General features: G+C 47.8%; 1 protein-coding gene across 1 annotated transcript in view; it reads left to right on the forward strand.

Annotated features, from left to right (window-relative positions):
- Positions 1–9,817: 9,817 nt before the first annotated feature.
- Positions 9,818–16,617, forward strand: part of GALNT15 (polypeptide N-acetylgalactosaminyltransferase 15) — a 31,177-nt gene continuing 24,377 nt past the window's right edge. The window contains exon 1 of the mRNA XM_081105857.1: positions 9,818–11,034. Coding sequence (XP_080961983.1) covers positions 10,505–11,034 — 530 coding nt within the window. The 5' untranslated portion in view covers positions 9,818–10,504. The remainder of the gene's footprint in view (positions 11,035–16,617) is intronic.

Genomic DNA, 16,617 nt, shown 5'->3' on the forward strand with positions numbered 1-16,617 from the left:
TTATTGATTTCAGAGAGGAAGGAGAGAGAGAGAGAGAGAGAGAGAGAGAGAGAGAGAGAGAGAGAGAAGAGAAACATCAGTGATGAGAGAGTATCATTGATCGGTTGCTCCTGCACGCCACCTACTGGGGACCAGCCCACAACCCAGGCATGTGCCCTGACCAGGAATGGAACAGTGACCTCCTGGTCCATAGATCAGTGCTCAACCACTGAGCCATGCCGTCTGGGCTTTGCTCATGCTGTTTTGCCACCACCTGGAGCATCCACACCGGGCCACAGAGAGCCCTTCCTGACCGTGGACATGGCGCCCCGCTCTCCTTCTGAGGACAGGCCTTTCCCTCCCCGCCCTCTTGGAGGAAACCACAAAAACAAGGCAGGAGCCAGCTTTGTTCCGAGGGCAATGTTGTCAGCCAGCTCCCATTTCATGAAGCTCTTTGACCCGGAACCCAGGCGGTAAAACAGACCCCAGGACCTGCCAGCTCTGACCTCACTTGTAGCTGCTTTTGGTTCTCTGGCAGCTGATGTTTTCAAGCTGCCTCATCTTCTAAATGCCTGTGCTTACAAACAGACTTTATTGACGTTCCTCTAAAAACTCCCTCCTTCTGAGTCCCTGACCTCGTCTCCATTCAGTGAGTCAGAATCATATTTTGTGTGGTATGTTGGTGCATTCTTAGCTGTTTTCAAAGCACAGATTCCAAGCGTAAGCTCCTAATGGGCAGGGCCATACTTTATATTTCTTTATAGCCAAGCAGGTAACAGAATGCGCTACACAGAATAAGTATACCTTGGCAAACTGGAAACAACCCAAATGTTCAACAGGAGAACAGATAAAGAAATTGTGGTTTATTTGTATAAAGGAATACTACTCAGCAATAAAAAGGAATGGATCACTGGCACATGCGACAACGTGGATGAATCTCAAAAATGTTGCACTGAGCAAAAAGAAGCCAGACACAAAAGACCGTATACTGTATGATTCCATTCACATGGCATTCTAGAACCAAGAATGGTAGTCTATGTGATAGGTGATGTCCCTTCAAAACTCCTATGTTGAAGACCTAATCCCAGGATGTATTTGGAGATGGAACCTCTAAAAAAGGAATTAAGGTTAAATGAGCACATAAGGAGGGGCTCTGATCCTATAAGATAGTGTCCTTAAAAGAAAAGACACCAGTGGGCTTCTCTCTCTCTCTCTCTCTCTCTCTCTCTCTCTCTCTCTCTCTCACACACACACACACACACACACACACACACACACACACACACGCCATAAGAACACAGTGAGAAGGCAGCCATCTACGAACCAGAAAGAGGGCTCCCATCAGGAACTGAACTGGCTAGAACTTTGATCTTGGACTTCTAACGTCCAGAACCAGAAGAAAATAAACTTCAGTTGTTTGAAACACCTAGAGTATGGAATTTCATTATGGCAGCCCGAGCTAAAACAAGATCAGAACAGTGGATACCTCTGGGGAAGGTGGCATCGACTGGAAAAGGACACGGGGAACTTTCTAGGGTGAAGGAAATGTTCTACACCTCGATAGAGTGGTGGTCACATGAATATTGACATGTATATGTAAAAATGTATTGAGCTGATGCTTAAGATGCATTTAATTAGATATAAATGTTAAGTCAATAAAGACAAAATGAATGAATAACACAAGTGGAGAAAACGTCTGTTAGTAAGAATGTCTCTTCACTGACTCACACCCTCCATCTGATCCGCTGTGGACAGATTCTTGCACTCACCACAGGTATTGCAGAGAGGGGAAAAGGAACCCGGGTCCCTAGCTGTCAGGGAGCCTTTTCCAGCTCCAAAAGCAATATCTGGAAGTCCTCAAGTCACAGCCACTAAGCCAAATTGTACCAAATGCTAACAGCTCATTAAGAGACTTTTTGACACTTGGAAAGACACATTGCCTCCTTCCTGCTTCCACTGAGGCAGCTGTGCCTGGCCCCTCCGAGAACCAGCCAGTCCACAGAACCCCTCAGCTGCTGACAGCGTACGCACCAGGAAAAGCAAAAGGGAAACGAGAAAGCCAGTGCAGAAAGTCTTAACGAGATATTAAACTGTGCAGTTCTGGCCTTAAAGACTCCCTCTACTCAAGGAAAAGAAGCTGAAAGACTGTTCACGCCCACATTTCAGCAGCTGGCTTTTCTGCAGTGCGCAGTACTGGAGCTGTTAGCACCTTGGGAACAAATGAGACGTTCTCCCCCAGGTGGTTCCCACTCCTTTCTTTCCAGGACTTTGGAAATGCCAATGAGGTGCAGTCAGATGCCACCACAGAAGTATTGTAAACTGGGAGCAAAATCTGTGTGCTCCCTGCCAGGGAGAAGTGAGTCATTTCCTTTGGTGATGCCAGGCTCTTTGCATTAAAAATAAAAGTTGTTTTCATAAAATCACTGGCATTCTAGAAAATGTAAATATGTGGCATGTGAGCCACCTGTCTTCCCTTCTGTGTCCTTAGCAGACATTGCTAATTGATCCCAGCACTGTTAATCATTGAGCCCAGTTCCAGAATCAGCAACGGGCTGGAGATGGCGGCTACTAGCTCATGAGAGCCAATTGTTAAATTCCAGGAGTCTTGCTAACTGGGTCTTAAACATACTCATTCTTAAAATTAATTATATAAATGTTTATCTGAAGGAATTATATTAAGAGAAAAGGTAATAAATATACACAATTCATCACTTCCCAATTATTTTACTACACTTTGCTATTATTTATGTACCCGAGAATATTTACATATATGGTATATACTATAGTATAGTATAGTATAGTATAGTATAGTATAGTATAGTATAGTATGGTGTAGTATATACCATATACTATATACCATATACCGTATACCATATACCATATACCATATACCATATACCATATACCATATACCATAACAGACAGGTGTGTTCAACAGCCCACTTACCCTCCCTCATCAGGACACAACTCTCTTGGCTGGTTTACAAGCTCAACTCTGTACTCTAGCAGTGACTTCGCTGCTGGGTTGGAGTGCAACCACACTCAGTTGTGCTAATTAATTTATTTTATTTATTTATACTGTTATCCTCATGGTCTTCCTACACTTGAATGTCCACCCTTCCCCTTCCAAGTGCTGCACGGCTTAGGGCAGTAATGGCGAATCTATGACACACGTGTCAGAGGTGACACGCGAACTCATTTTTTTGGTTGATTTTTCTTTGTTAAATGGCATTTAAATATATAAAATAAATATCAAAAATATAAATCTTTGTTTTACTATGGTTGCAAATATCAAAAAATGTCTATATGTGACACGGCACCAGAGTTAAGTTAGGATTTTTCAAAATGCTGACACGCCGGGCTCAAAAGGTTCGCCATCACTGGCTTAGGGAGAACTGGGTGCTGGCACGAGAGCATCTGGATCACATCAGCTCTTTAAATGTCAGGCTAAATGTATGTTTCTAGTCCTTCCCTGGGGGCTAAGATTGGACTGTTGATAATTTCATCTCATCCTATCCACTTGGCTTTCACACTGCAATCGTTCACAGATGAGCTGTTTCCAGTGCCTTCCCGTCTCAAACGGCAGATAAAAGTGGAAGAGCTCAGGATCAGTAAAGCTGCCAAGAAGTCATGAGCTATAGGCGTGTGACCCATTATCTGGGTGTTCAAGATTATAGTGACGTGTGCCGAGCCCGCACAGCTATGGGTGAACCTGAGAGGGGGGCAGTGAAGGATTTAGAAAAGACAGACAAGAGGATAAAGCTGGGTGCTAGGTGGGATGCTGCCCTCTCTGATGGAGAGACGGTACCACAGCCTGCAAGTCAAGTCTTTATTTTATGGCCATACTCCACGAGGCAAAGTAAGGGTGTGGTTACAACGTTCTCATGGGTTTCGAATCTACTCAATTACAAGCACCTGAACAAGCTTTGTTTACTTGCTGTACCTCCCGGAGCCCATATCACTCAGCCACGTGGGGCTACAGGTTTGGACCATAAGGTCAAGCTTACCACTGTAGCTTTTGGCTATAATTGTGCTGGGACTTGCACGTGGCTTTGCCACGAGAGGATCGTGTCCTCTCATTAGTCCCAGGCTTGAACTTTTCCAAATTCTGTAGCCGCTCTCCACAGTAACGCTGCCTGGAGTTTATTTCACACATCCACCCTGCTGTCCCCGGCCCTGATCCAGCCTATAGAAGGGAGGCAGAAGCTTTTAAAAATGATAAACAATGAGGTCAGAGCTCAGAACATCCCATCCCTTCTGGGTCCAGCCAAGAAAACATAATCTTAGTGGCTGCAGAAGCCCTATGGGTCCCTGTGAGTCAAGGAATCATGTCTGGAAAGGCCAGGCTAGGACTCACAAATTGGGAGATTCATTTAAGAGTAATGGCTTAGAACTGAGGAATCCCAACAATGGTCCCAGATTGTCATCTATCCTAGGTTCTAATTTCTAGCACTTAATACAGTGCCTGCCACATAGTAAATGGTCAATAACCTCCTTTCCTATTAGGCTTTAAATGTCAGCACCTAATGCAGTGCCTAGCACATAAATTCCAGAACCCAATATAGCCCCTGGCTTATGCTAGGTCAGTGGTCGGCAAACTGCAGCTTGCGAGCCACATGTGGCTCTTTGGACCCTTGAGTGTGGCTCTTCCACAAAATACCGACTTCTGTGATGGGTCACGAAGTTTCAATCCCACTGTACATGCGTGCCCGCACGTGGCATTTTGTGGAAGAGCCACACTCAAGGAGCCAAAGAACCGCATGTGGCTTGCGAGCCGCAGTTTGCCGACCACTGTGCTAGGTAGTCAATAAATTTTGGTTGAATAATTGCATTTATAAACAAATAACAGGATGGACAGTACATGGACAAAAGGAAGAAAGGAAGGGAGGAGGAATAGATGGATGGATATTGTTAAATCTTTGCTTAAAACCAACAAGTCAAAAACTGGACTCAATTCCCCACAAGGAAGTCCCTTCAGCTGTAGAACCATTACTCTAATTCAGGGGTCCTCAAACTTTTTAAACAGGGGGCCAGTTCACTGTCCCTCAGACTGTTGGAGAGCCGGACTATAGTTTAAAAAACAAACAAACTATGAACAAATTCCTATGCACAAGGCACATATCTTATTTTGAAATAAAAAAACAAAACGGGAACAAATACAATATTTGTATTTGCATGTGGCCCGTGGGCCATAGTTTGAGGACCCCTGCTCTAATTGTTATAAAGTTCACCATCTGATTGAGCCAAATCTGTCATGTTATAACTTGCCCTTGGCAGTTCTAGCTATCTCCTCTATGTCTTCAAGCACCCACGGGGGGACTTGGAACGTATACCCTGTGGATAAGTGGGGGACTATAGTATATATCTCCTAGTGATTCTGCTTCTCCAGTTGACCCCTGACCCGTGAATGATTTAGATGCCCTGCCATCTCCTGGGAGCACAGCCCTATGGCCTCTCTCCCATCCTCTGCGTTGCAGAACATGCCAGATGGTAGCCAGTCTTCTAGGCTCCATTTCCACACATACTGCCACTCAACTTGCAAGCTCTTATGACAGTCTATGTTGCGTGCAGTGGAAGGCTGGGCAGGCAGCCCTGTTCTCAGCTATGGAGTGGGCTGATAGGCTGTGCAGACTAACAGATAGCAGACGAACAGCTCAGTAGGTTTGGCTATTTCCTCACGAAAGGAAACGTGCCAAAACAGTGACAATAAGTCACTGGAGAACTTCACCAGCCATGATGAGGAGTGGTCTTTGGCCACCTAATAAATCTCAAGGCAGGAGAGTAAAGTGCACTCACTAGACGGACACAGAGGTGTCTCACCATGTGGATGTCAGGACAGACTTCTAGGCAACGCTGGGCTCCCCCAGAATGCCTCAGAGTACACATGGGATAATGACACACTTTCTCTGGGCTCATACCCAGCAGGTGGGGTTTTGCATGCTTTCTATCAGAGAGGTTGCAAATTTGCAGCCCGTGGGCTGAAGTTGGCCTCCTAGCATGTTTTTGTTTGGCCTTAACAGAGTGTTAAAAAATATTTTTGAATTTGTTGCTAACTTTTCACAAATTGGGGATTTCACATTTTTAAAAAAACCCTGAATTTCCCATCTTTCTTGAAAAATCATATTTGGAAAGTACAGACCTATGCAGGAGAATAGGTCTGTATTTATTCTCCTGCATGGCAAAAGCTGGCCGAAGCTGAGTAGCAGCTGTTCTTGCTAGATAGGGAAGGAAACCCTGCGGCTCAGGAAGCCCCACCCAGCCTGCTGCTCTCTTATGTTACCTGCCTAGCTTCTGGAGGCATCTACGTGTACAAGCCTGGTCATCCCAGCTGTAGCAGATGCTATATACTTTCCCACTGTAGTAGAAAGTCAGGCTGGACTTCAATAGCCAGTGTCTATACCTCTTTGCCTGAAGACTTCCTTTGGCAGCCAGTCCCTCTGCTTCTCAGCCAGCCATGAGTGCCCCTTCAACTGATGGGAATTGGTGCATAAATATTCCAGCTGCCCTGCCCCCCTTGGTTGGGGTCAGTCTGAGGCATATGCTATACTCTGGTCCCAGAGGTCCCCAGTGATAACAAGCTCTAGTTACCCACAGTGGAAGTTGACATGGCCTTTAAAGGCTGCCTTGCCCTCCCTATCTCTTCCCCTTTCCCTTTTTATTCACCACCTAAATTAACTATTTGTACAGTTTATTGTACAAAAACAATTCTATACAATTGGCGTGAACACTGAATTAGGGAATACTGAACCATTGTTCCCAGGGGAAATAGGAGGTTAGGTTCCTGTCTTCTGGTCACAACATTTCATCAGCCAATCAATACATAACCTTGTTTTATGTGTTTATGCTCAAAGACACCTTATTTAATATGTATTGTCGATTCATTAACATTGAACTCACAGCTAACAGCACTATGAGTCATGCCTGAATGAAGCTCATCTAACCCATGGGCAGTTGATCCTTGAACAATGTGGGGATGGGGTGCCAACCACCTGCCCAGTGAAAAATTCTCAGCCCTCCTCATACTCGGATTCCCAATTGCAGATATAAAATACAGTTGGCCTTTGAACAACATGAGTTTGAATGGTGAGGGTGCACTTACATGCTAAGTACAGGTTGTTATTATTATTTAAATCCACACATAAGTGGACCCACATGGTTCAAACCTGTGCTGTTCAAGGCCAACCGTATTTTCTCCATAAGGCACGTCACAGCCTTCTTGCTCTTGGGAACACTAGGCAGCAGTTCAGCAATGCACTTGATGGCCATTTTAAACAGAAAAATGACCAACACGAAGCACAAAAATGCCAGAAGCATGCACTAAATGGAGGCGGAAAGGACCTTGTTTACAACAAAAGAACTTAATAAGGAAGCAGAGTGTTGCCTTGTTGGACCTCAGCTGGGAATGTGCACATCTGGTAACTCATATTCTTGTCGCTCTGTGCATGTCCAAAAGTGACTGTGAAAGTGACACAAATATTGATTTTGAGGTTACAAATATATTGTAGCAAGTAGGCAAATTCACAAATACAGAATTCAGGAGGATCAACGATATCCCAGAGTCTGCTTCTAGGGAACCCCAAATGAAGAAAACATTACAGAAGTGCTTTCCTCCTCAAGTAATTGAGCAACAACTAAAAACCCGAGAAGAAATATAAAACAGTGGTTTTCAGGAATTGGCCATCAGGTAACACAGGATAGTGATCCCCAGGAGAGGGGAAACTAACAAGGTGAGTCCTCTGACTTCCCTAGTGCATGGCCTGGCGATGTTTCCAGGCTGCAGTGCAGGAAGGACACACCCAGGTGGAGTAGCCCTGAGTTGAGGAGACAGAGCTGGGACACTGGGGAGGCCACGGTGGTTGGAATTTGCAAGGAAAATGCTGGAGAGCTGAGACCTGTGCGTAGAGAGAGCTCCAGAGATTTGCAAGGATCTCTCTTAGCCTTCATATGAGTTCTGATCAGAGCATGCATATGAGTAAACAGCCCAAGGCCAGGAAATTAACTACCTAAAGGAACGAAGGGAAGAATCAGACTTCACACAGGGATGGGAATAGTGTTCCCACCAGCCAGAGTAGAAAACCTCATGGGAAATCAGGCAGAGTCCTCCGGAGGTTCTTGCCTCAGTAGGAGGGAAAAATTGGCCCTCAACTAAAAACTGCTCAAAAGATCAAGCTGCCCTACCAGGTTTTGCTCAGTGGATAGAGCATGGGCCTGCAGACTGAAGGGTTCGGGTTCAGTTCTGGTCAAGGGCACATACCTGAGCTGCAGACTCCTGGCCCTGGTTGGTGTGCATGAGGTAGGCAACCAATCAATGTGTCTCTCCCACATCAATGTTTCTCTCTGTGTGTCCCCCTTCTCCTTCCACTCCCTCTAAATATCAATGGAAAAATCGCCTCAGGTGAAGATTTTAAAAAAATAATAAAAAAATAAATAAAGCTGTGTCCAAGTGAGTAAATTATCTTCCAGGAAAAAAAGCTAAACAATATTTATAGAAATACAAAAATATCCAACAAGAGAAAATTCACAACATTTGGCACCAAATTAAAAATTAGGAGGCTTGCAAAGAAACAGTAAAAAGTGACCCATAATGAGGAAAAAATTAATAGAAACAGATCAAGAAATGACACTGATGATAGTATTAGCAGACAAGGACATTGAAACCATTGCTATAATTACAATCCTTATGCTTGAGAAAGCAGGGAAAAGACTGCACATTTTAAGTAGAGTCATGGGAGATATAAAAAAGAGCCAAAAAGAACTTCCAGAGATCAAATTAGAGTGTATGAGATGAAAAATGCAAAATGCATGGGATGGGAAGAATAGCAGATTAGATACTACAGAAGAAGAGATTCGTTAACTTAAAGACATAGCAACAGAAACTCGGAATCAAAAATGGGATTCCGAGAGGAAAAGAGTAAGCTACTAGTAAGTGAGAGGCTTTATTAGAGTGTGGCTTCTAACTGCAGGTCCTTTAGGTCTGCCCCTGGAACCTGACTGGCATATGGGACCACCTTTGGAATTTCCTTTCCTTTAGGGCAGTTTTAAACTGCCATCCCATGATTATGTGCTGGGTGGAGTTCTTTTAGGGCTGATGCAAACTCTAAAGCAGTGGTTCCCAACCTTCGCTGCACATTAGAATCACCTGGGAATCTTTTTAAAATCCTTATTTCTGGGCCTCGTCCTCCGGAAATTCTGTTTCTTTGTTACTAATGTTGTAGCCTCACCCCATAACAAATTCGAACCCCTGGCCCATGATTCCCAAGCCCTTTCCCTGCTACATAGATTTTTTCCTCAGCACTTACCACCATTTAACCCACTATAGATTTTAATGAATTATCTGTCTCTCCCACTAGAATATAAGCTCCAGGAGGCACACATTTTGGTCTGTTCTATTCATTGCTGCACTCCCAGTCCCCGGAACAGTCTGGGCACATGGTAGGTGCTCATTAATATTTGTTGGTTGAATGAAGTTTTACAAATGAAGGAGCATGCCACCCTGCTTCCAATAGCACTCCCCCTCAGTGGCCAGCACATATTAGGCATTCAGATGCTCTTGTGGGCAGGGGAGCATCCCCCCTAACACCCCCCCCCACCCCCCCACCCCTCGCTTTCCTCATTTTCAGAAGGAACAGGTAACAGCTGTGTCTGGGAAGGTAGGGAGAGTCCGGTCTAGCTTCCCAGATCACCTGTGGGAGGCTGAGGGTGCAAGTGGACAGCTAGCTCTTTGCATGTGCAGCCTTTCTGAAATCAGGAGGGAATACTCTTTCCTGCCCCTGTGGGTGGGGCAAGAAGTCTTCCTAGGAACAGGATTCAAATCGGTGCCCCTGGCATGTTTCTGTTTGGGTCTGGTCCTAGCAGTGACGACTTTAATGTTCCTCTGGAGCTGTGTTCCATGGGGTGTGCAGAGCCTGGGAACAGTGAGGGCATTAGGACCAGGAGCGAGGCGCATGCCTGGCTCGGGCTGTGTCTGGCAGAGGGCTCCGGGCTGCGCGCGGAGCTATGTGTGAAAGGAAATCAGGCACTGCCTGCCGGCTTCTCATCTGTTGATCTGACCTGACTTGAAGCGTCCAGCACGACCGCTGTCAGCACTGCTGGAGGGAGGACTCACCAGCTCCCCCCCGGACATCGCGTAGCAACCTGACCACTCGTGCAAGGGGGGAAACGAAACACACGGGATTAGACACCTGAGCAGAATGGAATCATTGCTTTTTCCCAAGGAGAAAAGGGGGCCAAACAGTTTAATTTGAAGTCCCCGTGAATGGGCTTTTCGAAGGCAATTAAAGGAAATCCACGCAGAGAGGACCCGGGGTGGGCCTTGGGTCCCGAGGCTTTCAGACTGTAAGTGGGAGCTGGCCTTACACACGCTGTTGGTACATGGCAGACGGCATCAAAGGAGCAGGTGAAGTGATTGTCCAGAAACTTCCAGGTGGAACCAGGAGCCCGGTTCTGCTGCAAGCTCACAGATCCTGGGGCAGGAGGCGACCGCAAACTTGAACATGACCTGTTGCATTTGGCAAGTTCCGGCAACATGCTCCTAAGGAAGCGATGCAGGCACGGACCATGCAGACTGCAGTTCCTGCTGCTCTTCCTGATGCTGGGGTGCGTGCTGCTGATGGTGGCTGTGCTGCACCCTCCCCCGCAGGCCCTGCACCAGGCCGTCACGGCCCAGGCCGCCCAGCACAGCCCTGACGCTGGGTACCGCCTGGACTTTGGGGAATCCCAGGAATGGGTGCTGGAGTCCGAGGATGAGGACCAAGAGTACGGGCCCTTGGAGGGCCTGCCGCCCTTGATCTCACTGCGGGAGGATCAGCTCCTCATGGCCGTGGCCTCACCCAGGGTCCGAAGGAACCAGAGCCAGGGCAGGAGAGGTGGCAGCTACCGGTTCATCAAGCAGCCGAGCAGGAGGCTGGACCAGGAGGCCGCAGAGAAGGACTGGGGGGCGGAGGAGGTGGACGAGGAGGCATCTGAAGAAGATGCGCTGACCACGCTCAGCCTGGAGGAGACTCTCAGCGCCCGCATCCCCCTGCAGAGGGCGCTGCCCGAGGTACGGCATCCGCTGTAAGTAAGGCCCCTGCTTGCCCTTTGCCAGGTACTGGGGTGCTATCAGCAAAGGCGGGGTGCAAGCGTTCTGCACTCGGCCTCACTGCCCCTAGGGCAGCGCCTAGGGGTGGCCCCTGGACCAGCAGCGGCAGCATCACCAGGAACCTGTTAGAAAAGCAGCCTCAGACCCCGCCCAGACCTCCCTGAGTCAGAAACCCTGGGTGGGGTGCTGGGATCTTATCTAACCAGCCCTCCAGGTGAGAACCACCTTCCTAGAGAGCAGAAAGGGGGCAGCTCATACTTGCTCGTCTCTTCCCCACCCTGGGTTCTAGTCCTTCTGTCGCTGGATTAGCAGGTCAAGCAGCTTTATCCACAGAACGCAGAGGGGCCTGGGGCAGATGTTCTCCAAGGCACCTTCCAGTTCTCACACTGTGGCTCCTGTCCATTTTGATATTATGATTGTTGTCCGTGTTCGATTTTATTTTGGATCAAAACAGCAATTGCAGCTAACACGTGGGTGGGTCTTGCCATGTGCCTGGCTTTAACCTAAGAACTTTTCACATATTAACTTACAAGGGCCTTATAGCTCTGTTGGATGGGTGCTAGCCTTACCATCATGCCTATTGTATAGGTAGGAAAATAAGGCACAGGGAGGCCAAGTGACTTCCCCATAGTCACACAGCCAGCAGGTGCCAAAGCAGGCCAGTCTGCCTGAACCGCCACTCTATGCCACCCTCCTTGGTCCACTAGACTATAAAGGGACGATTCCAGTGCCCGGGAGCACTGATGCCATCTAACCCGGCAGGGGGACCGCACCCTAGGAGCAGGGTGCGAAGTGAGATGACATGCTGGCTGTGCCCACAGAGATGATGGGCTCATCTTGTACATGCCTGCTTCCTCCCCCGCTTCCCACCATCACCAGGCTGGCTGCAGAGAGGGGAGCAATGCAGCTGGTTAGTGTGGGTGATCTAGGTCCCTACCCTATAAGCCACAGGTCTTCCCAGAGCCCAGAGAGTTTCCTGGGAAGCAAGCCTGCCCCCCTCCACCCCTCCTAGTGAGAGGAGCCGCGTAGAGCAGCCGTTGGGAGCAGGACCACGAACTCCTCGATCCCTCATGGGGTCCTCTCTGCCTGGCTACTCGGCCACTCACTCTCAGGATTGCGCAAATGCAAGACAGCACATGGGAGTGACGCCTCCGTACACTGTGTGCCTGGGTGTCACACTCACCTCCCCCTCATCCCAACCCTGCTGTTATGACTTCGGGTCTTGGCTTTAAAAGCTCTTTTCAGGAAACTCCCAGGCCCAGCCAGGCCCAGCCCCTTGCAGTTTTGTGCTCTCTGGAGTGTTAACTCATCATACTCATTACATCTGAAGCTGAATGGGCTGTTCAGTGCCTGCTTCCCCTGCCATGCAGTGAGCCCACAGGTCCCAGCACACAGTAAAGAAATGATTGCTGAGTGAATATAGTTTTAAAATTCTGTTCATACATGTTTTCACTGGCCTAGAGCAAGAATGAGTATCCTCATTTTGTGGAAAAGAAACATTGTCTCAAACAAGAGGTCTCTGGTTACCAAAAGGGTGTGTGTGTGTGTGTGTCTATGTGTGTTGCATTGTGCAAATGTGCTGTGCACATGCATATCTGTGAGTGCATTATGTGTGTCTCTGTGCATGTGTTGTGTGTGCTTTGTGTGTGCGTGCATGTGTTGTGTGTGTATTATGTTGTATGTATATTGAATGGGTTGTGCATAGTACATGTGAGTAGCACAATATGTGATGCTGTGTGTGTTGTGTATGTGTTGTGATGTGCACAGGGATAAGCTGTGCCATATGTTATCATGTGAGTATGTGTTATGGATGAGTTAGTATTTATATGTGTTGCAACATTTATGATACATGCATGTATTATGTGTTGTGACGTGCACGTGCGTCGTGCATACATGTATGTTTTGCAATGTTTGTTTTTCGTGTTTTTGTGCTATGTGTGTACATGTATGTTATGTTGTGAGCCTGTACCAAGTATATGATGTGCTTGTGTGTATATTGTGCAAGTGTGTGCATTGCATCTGCTTCGTGTGTGTTACAAATGTATTGTGTGAGAGGTATATGTGTGCATGTGCAAATGTGCTGTGTGTATTATGCATGTGATGTGAAGTGCACAGATGTGTTGTGTGTATGGTGCAAGTGTGGGCAAATTTATGGTTTGTGTGTGTGTATAAAAGTGCTGCGTGTGTCATGCTGGTGGTATGAAGTGTGCGGGTGTGTGCTGTACATGTGTGTGGTGCAAACAAGGGTACATTTTGTGTTGTGTGTGATGTGTACGTATGTATGTGTGCATGTGTGTGTGCGCACCATTTTAGAAGTTGCTTCTTCAAGCCAGGTAACCAGTTCATTTCAGTTTGCCTGGGACTTTACTGATTTTAGCACTGAAAGCCCCTACAGGTCCCAGGTAAACCCGGACAGTTGGTCACATCACTCCCAGCTTTCCAGGGTTCTCGCAGGACCACCCCACCCCCAACCAGCTCTGTCTGGAGGTGTGAGGCGCCCTCTGCTGGCTGCAGCTGGTCCGTGTAGCCTGTGCTGCCCAAGACTTGGCTGCACTTCAGGCACTGGAGCCTCCCCTTCCCAGCAGCCCTCTAGAACACATAAGGGATTCTCTGTAAGGTGAGACAATAACCAACCCCCGCCCCCCACACACACACCCCCACACACACACCCGACACACACACCCTCCCTCCAGGGTGACAGGACTCCCCTCCTCCCACCTCTTTAAAACCAGGCCAAAATAGACCCATAAAAGAACAGATGTATATTGAGCACCTACTATCTGCAGGCCCCGCACTGCTGCTTTCTCTCCAGAACCAGAACACTAGACATCCCACAGCTCTGCCCCTGCTGTAGTGAGCCACGAACCACCATCAACCGCAGAGCTTCTTGCAAGCCCATCCTGACTCCTAACCCAGACAAGCTCCGCTGACTTCAGTTCCCGCACCACAAGCCCAAACGGGCCCTGGCCCTTTCTAAGTACCAGTAGGGGTCATTGCTGGAGGTCAATGAAAACGGGGCACAAGGAGAGTTCCCAATAATGCAGAACCAACACAGAAAAAATCAGTGTAAAAGATCAAAAGGCAGTCTCTGGAAGGAGAGGTAAAACTATAGTGAACATTTACTGAGCACGTACTATGTGCGAGGGATTCTACCAAATGGTGTTCATTTGTTTAATGTTCATGGCTTGTCATTATTACCTATAAGGTAGGTAATATCCTCTCTGTTTTATGGATGTGAAATCTGAGGCACAGAAAGGTGGAGGGACTGGGGCCAGGTTATGTGACCAGGTGTGTCTGACGCCAAAGTCATACTCTTCATCTCCATGTTGTACTTTCTGGGCAAGTCACTCGGGCCGGAAGCATCTCAAGTTTTTCCATCTTATAGATGGGGAGCACTCACACCGACCGGTCCCACAGGGAGACACAGCAGAGTATGTTTATCACTGAGGAGTTGGGAGCCACCTGGGCGGTTCATCACGGGGCACGATGAAACACAGTGGGATGGCTGTGCTGTGCGTGCGGAGGAGAGGGTCCTGGGGGCAGGGGCAGGCATGAATATGTAGATGAAATAAAAAGAAGGGCCCAGGATGGAGCAGGCTGAGGACTAAGATAGGCGCCGCCCTTCAATGCTGCTATCAAAGGTGTTGACAGCTCTCAGCACTCTTCCAGGCTTAGCTCTCCTTTGATCGTCCGGGCATCCAGCGTAGGACAATTGATGTCCTGGATCAAAGAGGCTCCCGATGGAGAAAGTGCTTTGTGGTCTCTCCTCCGGGCAGTGGCTCTCACACGGGAGCTGCATTAGAACTAGAGGCGTGGCCTCCAAACAGATTCCTGGCCTCCACTCCTACAGTTTCCGACTCAGTAGGTCTAGGGTGGGGTCTAGGAATTTGACTTCTGTGAGTTCCTGGTGAGGCTGCTGCTGCTGACCTAGGACACTCTTGATGCTGAGCAGGTTGGACAGAGACGTGCTTCTCAAACTGTACGGTGCACGCAAATCACCCGGGCATCTTGTTCGAACGCAGGGTCTAATTTGACAGGCCAGGGGTGTGGTTCAAGGTGCTACATTTCTATCCCGCTCCCAGTTGGTACCAGCACTGCTGGTGCACAGACCATACTTTTGATTAGTAAGGGGCTACATCACCGGTTCCCGAAACTACATGTGTGTTAGAGTCCCACAGGTGGCTTGTTTAAAACATAGGTTTTCAGACCCAGCCGCTGCAGACTGCATAGTTGTGAGTTGGAGCCCAGAGATCTGAATTTTTAGAAGTGATACAAGACAGTTTGGGGAACCACTGGTATACGAAGTGAGTGAAAGTGAGTGGAGAGGTAGTAGAGTTCTGGTAAGTTCCATGGAGGAAGTAGTGCTGGGATTGGAAAGTGGAGAAGAGAAGCAGAGAGGAAGATAGACCCCCTGCTTACCGGGGGTTTTGTACTTGAACATACATGTCCTACCTGCTTCCATCAACTCGTAAACTTGTGTTTATGGTTGGGCCCATGTTACCCTGGTTTATATACTCACATTGTGACTAAATCAAAGTCACATGGAACAGTGGGCCTGGGGTTGAGTCCTGGCATCACCCCTTCCTGTGTGACTTTGTATAATCACTCAACCTCTCTGAGCCTCAACTGTAAAAGGGAGGTAACACCCTTGCATGAGGTTATAGCTCAAATCAGACAAAATGTTTATGAGTTTTCAGCCAGGATTCAAGTCCAAACAGAAGTTGCCCTTATCGTATTCTTGGGCATAGGACCCAGGAGTGGGCTGGAAAGATGGAGGAAGGTTGAAGCAGGCATCTGTGGGCTTCACATCATTGTCCTTTCTCTGACCAGACAGTTATGTTCTGCCCCTGGGGCTGCTAAATAAATCACAAACTCGGGGGCACACTGGAATTATCTGGAAAGTCGTAGAAACTGCTTACATATTTCCAGGGGGCCGGGATCAGAGCAAGACCAAGGATAGCCGGAGTCCCTTCAGAAAGGGGCTGTGAGACTTCAGAGGAGGGGATTTTGTGCCCCTTACATGACTTGTCTCCACTGTGGGGAACGCCAGGCTGGCCGCATCAGCCTCAACTGCAGGCTCCAGCCCTCCCCACACTTCTCGCTCATCCGTAAGCTCCTTTGTCCATCCCTCTAAGGCAGGGGTAGGAACGTCAGGCCCGTGGGCCGTATAGGCTCACGAAATCATTTGGTTTTAGGGGTGAGTTAATTAAATGTTTGACCAAATACCAGGCTAATTTTTAAGTTGATAATTTTGTATGGCCCGAGAATGATGTTATCAATATCCAAATGGCCCTTGGCAGAAAAAGAAATCCCTACCTTTGCTCTAAGGGATCATCTCCAGGCTGGGTCCCAGCCCTTGTCCCCCAGGCCTGGCTCAGAAGTTGGTGTTCCCAAGATGAGCCACATCAACTACAGCCCAAGATGGGCTGCACATTTCCTCAGAATGTAGGAAATTGTAAGGTATTACTCTCCTGTTGATATCTGCAACCAGCCTATACACTCCTTGAGAGCAAGAACGGTGTCTTCTTTCATTCACTGAACAAATATTTATTTAGCAG

Source organism: Myotis nattereri (genome assembly GCF_964212035.1).
Source record: "Myotis nattereri genome assembly, chromosome: 14".
NCBI lineage: Eukaryota > Metazoa > Chordata > Mammalia > Chiroptera > Vespertilionidae > Myotis > Myotis nattereri.